This window comes from Ornithodoros turicata, unplaced genomic scaffold (genome assembly GCF_037126465.1).
Source record: "Ornithodoros turicata isolate Travis unplaced genomic scaffold, ASM3712646v1 Chromosome85, whole genome shotgun sequence".
Taxonomy (NCBI): domain Eukaryota; kingdom Metazoa; phylum Arthropoda; class Arachnida; order Ixodida; family Argasidae; genus Ornithodoros; species Ornithodoros turicata.
In genome coordinates this window covers 183,371-199,333 of record NW_026999393.1, presented here as the reverse complement: position 1 = coordinate 199,333, position 15,963 = coordinate 183,371, and the positions used below count along the sequence as shown (strand labels likewise).

General features: G+C 45.0%; 1 protein-coding gene across 3 annotated transcripts; it reads right to left on the bottom strand.

Moving 5' to 3' along the window:
- Nucleotides 1-1,286: 1,286 nt before the first annotated feature.
- Nucleotides 1,287-8,848, bottom strand: LOC135374593 (uncharacterized). 3 transcript variants are annotated; one of them, XM_064607534.1, is made up of 9 exons: nt 7,620-8,848; nt 7,259-7,529; nt 6,983-7,048; nt 6,843-6,896; nt 4,041-4,389; nt 3,714-3,878; nt 2,586-2,772; nt 1,869-2,527; nt 1,287-1,769 (listed from the first exon to the last, which is right to left on the bottom strand). In XM_064607534.1, the coding sequence occupies exons 1-8, from the start codon at nt 7,774-7,776 to the stop codon at nt 2,415-2,417; spliced, it is 1,362 nt and encodes a 453-aa protein (XP_064463604.1). In that variant the 5' UTR covers nt 7,777-8,848; the 3' UTR covers nt 1,287-1,769; nt 1,869-2,414. The 3 variants fall into 3 exon arrangements, with proteins under 3 accessions (XP_064463604.1, XP_064463602.1, XP_064463603.1); XM_064607532.1 differs by having other exon boundaries at nt 1,869-2,772; XM_064607533.1 differs by having other exon boundaries at nt 1,287-2,772.
- Between the last annotated feature and the right edge of the window lie 7,115 nt (nt 8,849-15,963).

Below are 15,963 nucleotides of genomic sequence, written 5' to 3'. Positions count from 1 at the left end.
AGAAACTTTCATCAGAACAGATAACGCTGCACTCCAGCACGAGCTTTTCCAGTATCACAACTAACCACACCCAACATTCAAAACATTAGTAACTGCATAGCACAAACCCACCATTCAATTCAAACAAATTACCAACAATCCAAGACCCCTCCCCTACAATCTCATCATTACTCTCAACCGGATCTAACCAGACTATCTTCACTCTTCAATCATCACTCTTCAAGCTCCATCACCATATGCAGCAGCCAGACAAGGAGAACTCAAGATGAAGATTCATGAAGCTTCGGGAAACTCAAGTGAACTCACGGAACAAGAACCAAGAAGAATACGTATCTACGATTTTACTAATATCAATAAAATTATCATTAAAGGGACGGTCTCGTACAGCCGGGGCGATTCCGAAACTTACCCAAAACTATATTCACGAGTGCTCTACAAATACAACCGTGAAAGTTTCATTCGGAATAACGCAGTCATTTTCGAGGAATTTGTCGAAACACATCATAATAGCAGACGACGGAACTTGCGCTTCACTCTCATGCAACGTCACGTATGACGTCGGCCTGCGGGTGGCTCTGGTAGTGCGCCCATTGGCTGAGCAGAAAGGAAAGCAGCTGTGTGCATTCGGCGCGGTTGCCATGGCAGTTGTAAGTTGCTGGGGTCGTAGGTTGTTGACGCGCGACGTAGTCATGTGTGACAGCGAATTTAGCAACAGCGACGAATCCCTGTCGCTCAGCGGTGACGAGAATGATTTCATTGACATCGATTGGCTGAATTACGAGGATATCGACGATCCTTACGAGGCTGACCCTTTGCCACAACAACATGGTCAACAAGTGGGAGTTGTAGACGATATTCAACCGATTGACTTTAAGTACGTAAGACTGTTATACAGTAAATGCGGGCGATTTTGCGCACATTGAGTCGTTTCGTGACCACTTCTAACTTGCACAATCATTACAGGTGCATGTGTAGCCACTGCTCGCCGCAGGAGGTTGACGAATATGTGTGTTGCATGGCTGTTGATCACGTGGTGCCTGTTGTTAACGGCGCCGGCGTTCGCTGCATCACGCAACATGTGTTGTTCCCCGACTTCTGTACACGGCGGGAACTTTTGATAGTCAACGGCGCTCCGTATCGGCGACACAGCCGTGAGCTACGGCCACTGGATCCGAACGACAACAGGTATGTCGTATCCATTTTCCATTATTGGGAACGGGAAGGCATACGGGATATGTGGATGAAACAAAGCAAGAGTTGCAGGGATTGTTTAATAGACCGTCACGCGACATTTTGTTCTGACACACATATAAAAAAAAACGTAGGATTGACTTGCATTTCAATTAATTTTGACAGGTGCATCAGATATGCAGCATATGCACGTTTCACCAATTGGATATAGGGGTACCTTGGCCCAAGGAACAGGCGTCAGATTCCAGGCTGTGTTGTGCGCACTATTCGGAACCTGTCCCCATCTGCCACATACACAGGCTACTTCCCGTGAAAAGTAATGTATTGTTTTTGTTACACAACTTTTTATTTATTTGCATTCAAGAATGTTATGTTCCCCGGTCCTTAGATAACATTTCAGCATTTTGGCTCTTCATCCTATGCATCACATGCGCCTGTCACCATTTAATTGGTACCGAATGCTTACAGGGATAAAAAATTGTTGCCGACACCACTGCAGGAAGAACATAGTCTTGGATGGACTTCTGAAAGATGCTGTTCTCGGCATCCACCCCAGGAAGCATTGGAAGGTTGTCAACCTGGTGGGCAGAGGCATTCCATTCATCATCATTGTGCCAGGAGGAGATGACAGACACGAAGATCCACATAAGCTGATCTACGTCGAGATCTTCACTTACCCCTCGTCTAAGGAAAAAAAGGCCCTTTTCAGGGCCATCCCACATGTCTGTAGCAAAGACCGTGCGTCTGCATAGAACAAGCCCTTATCTTCATTACTTTGCATCAATATTTCTAGGAGAACATGGTGGAAATTCCCACAAATAGGGAAAGCTTCAACAGAATACCAGTATGACCAGTAGACAGCTTTACGCAAACACGCAATGCCATAAGATTGGCGCTACTGATTCTACTGATGAACATAGCAAATTTCCAAATCTTTCTCTCACACACTTTTTTTGCATTTATCTACTACACATGCATTGTTTCTTGCAGGTATCACCTATGCAAAAGGGCGTAGTTTGTCAAATGAATATAGGAGCAACTTGTCTGAAGCAATCAGGTAGGAAATTTTCACGGCTTACAGTGTTAGGAACCTTTGTAGTCTAGTGTCAATATAGGTTGCTTTCCATGGTTGTACCCAGAGGGGGGCAAGGAGGGGTTAGGGCCCCTCCCTCGAGCTTCAATATCACTTCTGAAATTTGTTTACTTCTTATCCATACAGGGTGTCAACAGGGTGTCGGTTGGCACCAGTAGGCATGCCAAACTATACTCTCGATCCACAGCTGCACCACCTGATGCTTTGCTGCGCGACCGAGAGCAAGAAGTTTCTTCTTGATACCTGTTATAAGCACACATGTAAAGTTTTTCTGTAAGCTTCATTTTCACTGTGATTTCACCTTCGACAACATGCCACACATCAAATTGATGCTTAATGTGGGGGCACAAGTCTCTCATCATGGCTTTGATGCCTGTGTGCCGATCCGTGACAAGCATGTCTACTACCATGTCATGCACCTCGAGAAATGCAAGACACCTTTGTAGCCCATGCTTCTCCATGGCGTTGCTGCTTGTCACCTCTGTGACCTAGTAGTTAGAAAGAAATCCAGTGAATTCATCAATGTATACTGCTAAAAATCTGTGAGGTATTAAAGCGTTTACAGGGCCGACTGGCACGTGGATTGGTCTTCAGTCTGCTGCTTTATAGGTGCATGTGACATAATGTGATAGCCAGACTGTGTCTGCAGGTTTAAATTTTGTAAAGTCAGAAAGAATCATGGAGGTAAGAAACTAAGGAGATGCCCTAAGCGCCTCTCCCAATGCAAGCGAGCGTGCTGTGACCCGCGCATGGCATTGTGGTTAGTTGCCCACACACGTGACCCATAAACGTCACGGCAAGACGTCATAAAACATGGCGTCCTCCATGTCCGCGGCGTATCTTACCTGGATACAGAGACGAGCTGCGGCCGAATAACTTGTTTCCGCTTTCATAACATATTTGGAGTTCGAAGTTATCACACCCGTTGAAACACAAGATAGATCATCTCAGTGTGGAAGCAATGGATCACTAAATCGCTAGAAGATATACGTACGTCATCGTGACATTGCCTGGCTTCTCTTCTGTTTTGCTATTTTGCTGCGATTTATCACGCGGCAAATGTTGAAACAACCCATAACCTTCAAAGTATTGTGCGAATGGACTCCTTGAAGGTAAGGCGTTTGCTGAAGATGAAGTTTGCTAAACTTCAAAGCCTCCGCGCAGACCGCCATAACGCCGAAACATGTGGGGATCACGTGACCGGGCAACTAGATGGGCGTGGTATTGCCAGGAGCGACCGCTAGAGGGGTCCCACGGCCTTCCGATCTTTTAGCCCTCTCCTTAGTTTCTTACCTCCATGGAAAGAATCAATAAAAATATAACAGCATTTCAAAAAGAGTTGTACCAGGGATTTGCTACCACTGATGGCCCCATAAAGTTTCTGCACTGAAATGTACTTGGCATAGCACGCAAAGATATACGTTTTTACCTTGACTAACTCGAAGTGTACAATGCGATTGGCAGTGGTCTCCAGTAATGTATACGTGCCATAGAGAGCTGTGTGACCCTGAGAATCACACCTCCCATCACCAGCAAGTGTTAAAGGCACTGGGCGCAGCTCCTCCAGCAGTTGTTGCTGCTTCGTCTCGTATACCTGTAAATGAACAGCGCTTATATTAATGTATGCTTTATGCACTGCATATGATTTTGCGCTCTGTGACTTTGCACTTGTAGTAAGACATATTGCATGAGAGGACTGACCGATGTCATTTATAAGTCACACAGTCAGCTTACCCTAAATATCAGAGATACTCACATTGTTTACTGCAGGAAACAAATAACATTGCTGCGTTTTGTAGAACTGAGACCTCCTGAGTGCTGGGACTCCCATAATTTTCAGCATTCGGAGGGCTTTGGCAATGTTTGTACCAGAGAAAAGTATCCCGCAGCACAGCAAAACATTCCCCAGTGGCCTATTGCCCACCCATGGCTGGCTGTACCACAGCCTTTGTTTTTGGCAACCGCAAGTCATCTTTGCTCTTACACAGGTACCCTTGAGAGTGATATCAGCTTCAACATCATCTCGCTGGCATGAAGGACACACTGATAGCAGCTCTCTTAAACAAGATTCCGCTACGATAAACAGCCTCTCATCTGCAGCACACCTAAAAGATATATAAAACATGATTTTCAAAATTCAAAATGCTTCATTGTGGCACAATACACTGTGTTGGAAAGGAGCAGGAATCAAGCTTTAGGTAACGTTTAATGGCAGATGACTAAGACCGACTGTGCGGATGACGATGGCTAGAACAACTGCGGGTGAAGCGCGCACAGGCCACGAGCGTCAAGGGACGAAACATCAGCTTCCTTTTTCTTACACACTGTATTATTGACAGAGAGTGGGCAATTGCTCATCAATCCATGCTGAGACCAGACATTTGCTCACTCGTTCTATTTTTCACCTTTTACACTGTGTGACACAGTGAATGATAATCAGCGTTGTATTTTTAAAATCACAATTCTATTTTTTGAACCTCTTAGAAACCGTGTCTGCATCTGTGTGGTAATTATTTTACAAGAAACAAGGAAATAAGGGGTGTGGTAAAAAGTCTTCCAGTGCTCGTTATCTGTACAGGGAATATTTGATGGAGGAATACAACCTCACATACACAAAGCTGGACTACCCTGTGAGATATGAAGTACAAAAAGACCTTTCTGAGGTTCATCTATACTCGTCGTCGTAAAAGCTACTCGTCGAAGCATAAAAAAAACAGCTAATTTTGTAGCCTCGACTTTTCACGACACAATAACAGAGCGTATTTGTATGCGTACGCACTGCATTCAGCAAGGTCAGGGTTAAAATTTGTGATCGGATTAGTTTATGTAGCACTAATCCCAGCATAACCCTCACAGTATTATGTAAAGGCGGCATTGATCAGTACACATTATTTTTATACGCTTTTAGACTTGCCAGGCACGCAGTTATTTTGCTAGTTATATCAGTCCGCTTCGTAGCTATTAAGGGGAGATGCGGCAATTAAAATGTCAAAGTTTGTCCAAAAAGTCGGTTTTTCAAAGTGTGCTTTTTTGTGCTCCTCACGCCTTCACTTATCATGTCACGAAGTACTTCAGTCAAATTCAGACTAGAAATTGAATAAATACTTATTTTTGTAACCCGCACTCGCAAAAAAGTGAGTAGAAATTACGCTCGGAAGGCTCTTACTGTTTTGCCAATTGCGCGATAACTTTCCCACCGATCGGCGCCATCTTTGTATCATTTGAAAGAGGAGAAATCCAGCTCCCCGGTGGCCATTGTTTCGCACTTCTCCAACAGCAAATAAGGGAGCAGGGCGCGATCGATGAAAGCAAAACTCAGAAAGTGATTGGCTCCCGAGAGTCACGTGGCCAGCGCGCGGCCCTCCTATTGGCGGAGGCGGCGCGCCACGTTCAAAATGCGCGCTTTCGTCGATGTTCCGTGCCACGTCGGCTGTTCCGGGGCGTTTGTAAAGCACGATGACATTGATTTTACATCATATTAGGCTCTGAAAAAGCTGCGTGAATAGAAAGGCTATTGTCCTGGTGAGTTTTGAAGAGCTGCTGTAGCGATTTGTGACAAATACAGCAAGTGAAACTTCGGAGCTGGTTTTCCCAGCTTTTCATTTGCATCTGACTGTCATCACGGCGAGCTTCACCATATGTGTACGATTGAAGATAGCGGCTTCCTGTATGTTGCATGGAGTTCCAGACACATTAAGGAGTGCAATAAAGCTATTAGTTATTTATCTCATACAGAAAATTTTGTAAAGCCCTTTGTGTCGAGCAGTATATCTCTAGAAAAACAGGACAAGAGGTATTTAAACTTTGGCTAGTAATAAATGAGATGGGGAGAAAAACTAACAGCTTTATTGCACAGGGCAGGCCCTTAGTAATGTTTTGACATAAAAATATCATGAAATTTCAACACAATTAATCAATCAATCAAGATGCTCGTTAGACAGTATGCTTATACCTATAACTCAATAAGTAAAAGAGATATTCAGAAACTGATTGTTGCATTGAGATACTGGTTCTGAAATACATAAGCACACCAAATGTGGTTAAGTTTGAACTATAAATAAGGAAGTTAGCTTTAATTGCCACATCCCCCCTTAAAGATATGTTTTGAAAGTAAATGAACAACAGATATGTGCCCTTAATAATGGTACACGCATGCTCCGCCTTTATCAACATACCCTACTGCCATGTGAGTCCTACAATGCTTCTGTGTTTGTGCGCATGTATGAAGTATTTATACTAATAAGAGGCTGTTGTCATGGGTGCGGTTGCAAACATGACCCACAAATTTGATGTTTCCCAGCAGTCATCTCCCCCCCACCCCCACCCCGATGCATAACGAAGTATACTTGTGAAATATACTTTTTCTATTCCACTTGCACGAACCACCAAACACGACACATATAACTTGCAAAAACAACAAGCACGTCAGAAACGTTGGTGAGTATTTGTCCGCGTTTAGCTTTCAGTCGGTGGACAATAGTCCGGTGAGCAAATGTCCTGGATCCATTATTGACCTCTGATGAGATACAATAAACACAATGAAATGTCTCACACTTACGTTTTACGAGTATGGGATGTATGCTGCAACCTGAACGGCTCCTCGTTCTCAAACCTGAAAGCATCAGTAGATTATTTGCATTCATAACTTGCAAGCAAATCGACAAATAAACTGCACTAATATTAGTCATGTAAGCTTACTCGTCAGAGTCTGTGCTTTCTGAGACACTGGAGAGCTGAAATGTCGTGTCATGCGGATCACATGGGCTGCAGAAAGAAAAAAAAAAAACATTTCATGGAAACTGCGTTCAATAAGCAAAGCAACAGGATTGTCGAAAGATTACTTTGCCCAGTTTGTTATATGTGGTCCCTTCTGTTAATACGTATTTTGACGTAAATAATCTCCATGCGCAGTTTTCTGTCCAATTTTTTTCCCCGTTTAGAGTGAATACTGTTTGTCTGTACTAAGCTACGTACTATTCAGACTCAACAGTTATGTTGAGCTCCTTTGGTATCGGGGTGGAGCTCCTTAGCAACGGTTGGCTGGTGTCGAGAGGCAAGGCAGGAACCTGTGAGCTTGACATGTTTGGTGGTGTCATCTCAAAGTGGCTGCCCATGCTGCTGTCGCCACACTCGGGCATGCAACTGCTGCTGCTTGCTGAATCCAGTGACACCTTACTGGCAGGATTTACAGAAGCCTGTGAAGCCTGTGTAGACACTCTAGGACGGTGCAGGTGAGTCTGTGTTCCTAAAAGGCATGTGCAGTTTGTAATATCCACAAACAAAACTAGATGAAGAAACCCTATAATACTGAATTTAGGAACATAGATGTGCATACCAAGAGTGAAAGTTGGAACAGCTGTCTGTGTGGCCTTGTCGGTAGCTCCTGCGCCTTCGTCTGGGTTGTATGGCACAAGTGTATACTTGAACCCGTATTGGCTTACAGTTTGGTAGGGTATCAGGGGTTGTAAAGGCAACCTGTCAAGCACCAGCATGTTGACCGTAAAAGACGTGGAAATCAAGAGCTATGCTATAGGGAGCTTTCACCTACGTCACATTGTGACGTGGCAGTGACGTGACATTCTCGTAAGCTCCTCCCACTGATGGTCACTTTTCGTGCTAGCGGTGTTGAAAGATGACGAGCTGTGCTATTTTTCGATGCGACAACCATAGATTTCGTAAAAGAAAAATGTGAGAACGAGAATGACGAAGCATCTTTGGGACAAAAGAAGGGTATGGACGCGTCCGCATTTCAAAACACCATTGAAGGCTTCGTTTTCGAGCAAATGTTAGCCATCACATAATTACACCTTGTATTTTCTATATTTGATGTGCAATGTGTTCATAACAGTGATGTATTGAGATGTTGGGAGAAGTCACAAAGTGATAAAGTAGAAAATAAATCAGACAACATAAAAAGGAAAAAAAATTAAAATGTGGTATTTATGCTAGTGTTAAACTAATTTCTCAAAGTGAGTTTAATCATTGTTGCAGTTGAAGCTGCCTTTGTCACGACGTGTTAATGAACTAGATATAATATTCTACATAGATGTTCGCATCAATGAGGGGGAAAAGGTAAGCAGATGCGTAACATTTCGATCTTGCGCGTTGTGCCAAGTGAAACAGCTGTTGTTGCCATCCCACCAGCATACTATTCAACCAGGGACAGGGTCTGGGGGAGGGGATCCAGATGTCGTGACCCCCCCACACACACTCAATTTCAGTCGTTACACAGAGTTTCAGTTGATCGTGGTAGTGGAATAGCATGCTGTCCAGGGCAGCGTAATTTAATGATGCGACGGTCACTATTATGATAGGTCAGTTAGGCTGGCTGTTGATGATACCTTTTGTGTGTATACATGTTCTCTGTTATGAATAATTCTTTTTATCTCTTATACAGGTCTGTTGTATGTGTTCCATGTAAAAATGAATTTTCTTTTTGGGACTGCATCTCGGGCTTACCTAGCACTCTCTAACAGTTTATGTATATATTCCATGTAAGAAAAAATCTTCCATTTCATTCTCAATAATCTTTTAAATCAACTATAGGCACTCCCGCTACGTAACTCATCTCCCTCCTCACTCATTTCCTGTATTCATTCAGTGCTTATATCATGTATCATTTTCATATGTACAATAAATCCGTGTTTGCCTTGTTTCGTCCCCTTGACTGTGGTTTCGCTTCTCCCCTCCCACCTTCCTTCACAACTAACTACTCTTTTATCAATCCTTTCATTTATTTTATTCTTCTCACGCATATGACCGCAATACCTCGTGTGGCACAGGAATATCGCCGATTTATTTTCCTCTCTATCCTGTCATTATTTTTATTCTTCCCCTCCCCCCTAGGGAACCCTAGTCTATCTGTACCATTATTATTATTACTCATATACGAAAGAGAAGAAGTAGCATGAAACTGGACTTAAGGGTGGGACTCAGCTAGATTATTATTTGACTCCTATCATGATATGACTGTCTGACTTTAGACATGGCTACCCGTGTAGACCCAAGCATCTCTGATGCTAGTGCAATCTGCACTAGCCCCGAGAAGCTGGATGCCTTTTGCCATGACCTGGCGACAAGGCCTCCAGATCAGACTGCTGCCGCTGCATTTCGGTGCGGCCATCGTCCAGAGAACTCAGTGGTGTGGTATATATGTAGCGAGCTCAGATCTAAACCCGAGAAGCCCTGACTGCCGAGTTACAGTGGTGACGGACATGCAAGACGGCCGGCATAAATTCTGTTGTGGGACACGTCAGAAGCAGAAGGGTAGTCCACCAGTTTGTTCTATTAGAGACTAACATACTATGGAATCAAGTATGTCTGAAACAAAGATTTCAAGTCACTCCCAATTATTGTTTATTATTCCACGATAAACTTACTTCATATCTTGTCCACACCTCTCACAACTGAACAGTACTGCGGCTGTGACAGCAAAGCATACTCACACGATAACGAGATGGTTCTTTTGCTGCGCTCTCGACGCTGACAGGACCAATGTGAAACTCTCTAGGGCTGCCAACCTGTTGCTGCTCTTCGTGATGGCCAAAGGTATGACCATGACGGAAATCATTGAGTATGCCTGTCCCACAATTGTGATTCACTGAGACACCACTGTCAACTGGGCATACTATGTGTGCATCAGTGCTTTGTCTGTGTTGTCTCTTTGTGTCCCCTGCACCGGGGTTTTATCGCTTTTAGACATACTACGTGTGGCAACTGGCAAGCAGAGAGCTGGCAACACAACCGCGAATGGGCGGTCCTGGCCACGAAATTCAGGTGGACGATGAAACAGTCCTTCGCAGGAGACGTACAGGACAACAGAGGTCAACAAGGAATCAATATACAGTCATAAGCTACGACTGAACGTGACAATGAGGCATCACAGGCATCAAGTCTAATGACCACCTCATCTACTGGGGGGTCGCTCAACTTCATGAGCAATGTAAGAGACTTGTGCATGTGATAGTGCTATTTTCACTTAGCATTTCTTATGTCGTGAACAATGTTTGCAAGTTTTATCACACAGGAAGACAAGAAGACATGCTGCTGCCTCATTTCAGAGAGCACAACACAGAAGAGTGGTTGCTTTAGGTTCAAATCGAGCTTGTTACCTCTGTGCATCATGATGGTTGCTGCAATAAGGATGAGTGGTTTGCCATGTGAGACAGAAGCTGTTTCTTTTCTCATTCAGTAAACATCGCTCGCATTCGTACTACAGACAACAAAGTGCAGCCCATTATGGCGCAACAAATGTGCAGTGCTGCAAAAATTTATAGAATATGTGAACAAAATCACGGAACACGGAAAGAATGTGAACACTTCACGAAGGTGTATCATACTCTAGAAACTGAGCTGTGCTCTCTGTGAACTCTGAGCTGTGCTTAGGCCGTAGCTGAAAAGAAAAAAAAAGGAAAAGAAAAAAGGAAAAGGAAAACTATAAAATATAAATAAAATATACTTTCCTTTTTGTTTCTTTTCAGGTACGGCCTAAGCACAGCTCACCCTGAGCTGACTCCACAAGAAGAATGACATCACCACCCGGACTTGACCTTGTGGAATGTTCCAGAATGTGACTCGCCGACAACCGCCACGTGGCATACTTGCACCGATTGTGACGTCACTTACCGAACCTATTTAAGCAATGTGCAACCCCTGTATCTCATTTGTCCTGACGAAGACAGTGCTACTGTCGAAAACGTCGACTGTTGAACGTTTCATAGTATATTGTGGTCTTTGTGTTGGATTGCCCACTGAAAGGGCTAGTTTTTGTTAAGTGTCCTGTAGTCTGTCCTCCACATCTTGTTATTTTGTTTATAGATATATTTCTTCAACTATTATCTATTATACTATATGTACAAGCAATGTATTTCAGCAAGCCAGAGTACGGTGGTGCGCGCGAGGGGCAGAGATGTCTCGTCTTTCGTCTACCTCCAGTTTCAGCTGAGAAAACACAGTCTGAGACTGATGCTGTCGGCAGTGAGATGGAGCACAACAACAGCTGCAAGTTCTGACTACAGCTGCATTGCAACTACGCACAAGAGAGAAACAGCTATGCAATTATCGACGGCCAGCATAATGGAGGGGAACCACACTGCACGACCCCCCTGACAAGTTTCTTAAGCGGGACTTTCACATGACCGGTGCGACATTCAACTACCTGGTTTGGGCCTGCAAAGCCATGGCTAGGAGCAACAAGAACTTGAGGAAGTTCCTGCCATTGCAAAAGAGAGTTGCTGTTGCTCTCTATCATTTGTCGTCATCCGCGGAAAACAAGATCATGGGCAACGTTGTTGTCATCAGTAAGTCCTTTGTTAACCTTGTGTACAGAGAGTTTAGCTCAGTGGCTGTGGACAAACTTGAAGCAAAGTTTGTGAGGCACCCAACACAGGCAGAACTTTCAAAGCACCTACGTCAGGTTGAGGCTGTGGCCGGACTCCCTCAAGGTTTCGGAGCTTTGGATGGATGTCATGCTGAGGTGTGCCCCCAAAGACAAAGGTTCAGATCATTATAGCTACTAAGAGGAGATACAGTGTCATCCTTCTTGCCATCATACAACTTTTTCCCAGTGAAAAGGTGACTGAATACACTCTCCAGAGCTACTGCAGCACCATCTGTGAAGCGTAGAATGCATTTCATAGTAACACGTTTTAACTATTCGCCTCAATAACATTGGCAGCGCCAGCGCACTTCTTTCGTGAGGTGTGATATGAAGTGTGACGGTACCATCCAATCCCCTATCGACCCTATCGAAATCCTGCGATGGAACAACGTGCAAACATTAAATATTGTTTCAAGTTGGGGAAAACTGCTATGGAAACATTGCAAATTATTAAGACTGTTTATGGCAATGAAGCTATTCGTCGCAAGAACAAGTTAAGTGGTTCACAAGATTTTGCAAAGGGAGGGGCAGCATTGGCAGTCCTGTGCCGTTTATCGCTTGCTTCTCGCTACCTTTCGCTGCTTTGAAGTGCTAGATAACCTCACCTCCTTCTCTCCTAACCGTTCTTCTCAGAACGCCCTGCATGTAAATTGCTTGCCCTCTCAATGAGCGGGTCGCCCCCTAGGGCCCCGCCGTCCGATTGCTGACGTAAACCGGCCAGCCAGCCAGCACGGCTCCGGTCTATTATACTGAAGACTCTGTTCGTTACAGAGTAGATCCCGACGGAACACGAGTGATCACTGGTTTTACCACCCCTCCATTAACGAAAGCTGCTAGACAGCGCGCACGCGAGGAAAACCAGAGATTATTTGGTTTAACGCAAACACGATCAACTCAGACCACACCACCACCGACTGTGTCATATTGTGACCGCACGACTTTGCCAATCTGCGTCTATCCATCACCTGTTCAGACCCGAAGCAAGACAAAGCGCTAGTCATGTAAAACCCCAGAGACGAAGTAAATGCTGCTGCCACTACGGCTCGAACCACTAACGTGGGGGAAGCCCTGGTAAGAATGGGTATTAAACCAAATCAAATGGAATCAGCCCCGGCTGCCCAGCCTCCCCAGCAGGATGACCCCTACTGCAGAAATGACCAACTGCCCATGCGGATTGGTCGCTGCGCCGCCGCCCTACAGTATGTTGACTAAACAGTCAACATCTACATCCTCAAGCCCCTGGGTGAGACGTTGTACAATGTAATGTACGACAAGTTCCCCTTCGCACAGCTCCTGTCAAGGGACTACATGGGCACATGCATTCAACGGTTGTTCTATATTAGAACATGCCAAGTTGGATGCCTCGCTCGCACGACGAGTGACAACAGATGTGCCATCGTTGCCCTCCCCTCCTCATTGTTGGTCCCGCAACCCATCCTTGAGCTTCTGCTCATGGTCGGAAACGACCCGGGCCTAGTTGACGGACCCCACTATGTGGTAGTCCCCCCACCACCACAAGTGACCCAGACTGGAAAGTCTGGAAAGACAAGGACATAGGTATTTGGCTGCGCGTAATGCGCCAGCTCACTAAGTTCGCCTACGTGGAAGAGTTTCCGACATCACGAACTCACGGCACGGGATACTTGATGCACGTAGCGTGCAAAGCACAGGATGACACCATGTGCGTCAAGAAGCTGAAGCAGGCTAGCTCAAGACTAGGCTAGGCAAGGCTAGGCTCTTCAAAAGGAAATGGAAAAGAGAAAACAACCAAAGGGTGGCTGAAGTTCTTCGAACAGATTGCTGTGTGTTCGTGAGGCCCATTGAGGAACTTGCAGGGATCCCCAAAGCAACTGTCCCAAAACTGGATCCAAAAAATTCCTGGTGGCAGCACCTCTAGCAGATTTTGTCGTCAAATGGAGTGCATCGTATGTTGCTTTCTGTCAATCTAAAAGTTTGTACCGTAATAATGCGTGTTGACGATGATGATAGTAATAAGCTACTTCAGGTCATGGATATTGTAATGAAATATGTCAGTTATCAAGTCGAAAGGAATGTCGTGAATGCTGACTGTTTTCTTTAAGAGGAATAGAACCTGCATGAATTAATTAAACGAGTTTTACTAGAAGTACTACAGGAACTGATTCATCACAAATAAAGATTGACGTAAAATGAATATATTTCGATGTGTACTGCCTTGTCTCTTTTTCATGTGTGAAGTAGTGATGTGTCATTCGCGAATGAACAGTTCGGAATGAACGAATCCCGGGCACAAACTGAATGAACTCATTCACTAGCGTCGATCGTACTCGTTCACCAGTTCACTTAGACGTCCCCGTTTTGTCAGGTTTCGCTGCGTTCGCTTCACAGTTTCTCGTTTCTCCACTCTCCTCCAGTCGATGGCGCGCACGTCGCCATCTATGTTCGCCGCTGTCAGTGTTGAACGTATGCGCAGTAGTTAGCCAGGCAAAGCTTAGCGCACGTGGCCCGAATCTGATGTGTTCGTCAAATCAGTGAACATTAGGGACTCGTTCGAAAGATTCGTTCGCGAATCATTGACGTCAGTGGGTCACGTGACCCTCATCATTACTAGTTTTCTATGCGGAGCCTCTACTGTAGCCACTGAGGCGCCAAATTCGAAGTACACAGGCACCAGGGGACTGGTTTAAGATTTCTAAGTACTGATCATTACTAAATACGTACATGAAAAACATGTCCGCCATCTCACATGCTAGTCAGAAAGGGCCTTTTCCGGTATACCTGACAAATAACTTGGAATTATCGAGTGCAGATCACCACCAGCGATACGTAGAGCGAGCCGATCAGAAACAAAAAAAACAGAAAATACATTTTTGATTCTGAATACTTCCACCCATACGACGTCCGCCACAAAGCTCGATATCGACGCGCCGTAGTGAACCAACGCTAAGATTCCAAAGGAGACCAGCAAGAACAACGCAACTGTACGCAGCGAGTCGCGGAGAACCGAAGAACCCATGAACCAGTGCGCCGTTTGAGAGCAAACGATTCCGTTGCTCTTCGATTCAGCTCGCGAGTGAACGGTTCTCCTGGTTCTCCTATTCCTTCGATTCAGTTGAGTTCGCTATCGTTCTTCGATCCCCGGCTTTGCGACTCGCTTCAGTGCTCTCCGATTCATCCCAGATCGTGGGGCTCGGCCAATCACAAACCAGTAAGCTCTCGGTGTGGCCACTTGAGCTCGTGGTCTGTCATATTCAAGCTTCGGAGGAATGCCGACAGATGGCGCCCGCACTGGAATAGTTGAGTGTTGATTCATTCGACCGCCGGGAACGGCGGAAACACTACCTCGAGTAGGAAGTAAGCTCGATCGTGGGTGGCTTTCGATTCTTACTAACAGGTCGCAGTAAGTCTTGCTGTTTCCCGTAGACTAAGTTCATTCTTTTCAAAAGAAAAGTCACGCACCGGCCCATCACCAGTTTTTAAATACATGCAAGGTCCATGGCAAAAAGAATGTGAGAGTGTTGCACTGCTTGAACTAGTTCAGGGCCGGGGTGCAGGGGAAAAAAATGGTCCTACTATGAAGGGGACCAAAAAGTAACTATGAAAGTGAATTTGCGTGACCAAAGAAAGCCCTGCAGAGAGGCGGAAGCAAGCGGAAAGTGGACTGAAGAAAATGTGAACTACGAGAGAGTTACAGTGTGGCAGAATGAATTGTTTATTTCCTTCATGACAGCGAGAGACTGTCCCATAAACATGCATTCGCTTATCGCAACATCTGACCAATATGGCTGGCAGGTGACTGTCAGATTTAGCGCGGTAATGTGTTGTACAAACACCCATCATGGAACACGCTCGCCCACGAAACAGAACACTTACTCAGTTACTGTCTACAACCCTGCACATAAGTAGATGCCGGTTCGCCGTTGAGATCGGTCACATGATGTTACGACGTCACGGAAAGATGAATGAAAGAACGAATCTTTTGAACGGTTCAGTGAACCAAACTGAACTGTACGAACGAGTTCACCAAAGTGGAACTGGATTGCCCATCACTAGTGTGAAGGTGTTCCAGTTGGGGTTTTCTCCTACACCTGACTGGCATTCCAACTGTCACAATTCCCAGCACCACTGGTGTATAGTAATTAGCATTAATGTATATATTTTCACTTGCACCTTTTGTGTCTGTCTATTTTTGCATGTTTGCTGGAAGCATATAATTTCTGTCACATGGGAGCGATGGTCTATATTGCACTAGGGGGTGTAGGAAAAAAACTCATTGGATAACTGCACGCTGGGTTATCGTGCAGCTGTTGTACTGCTAACT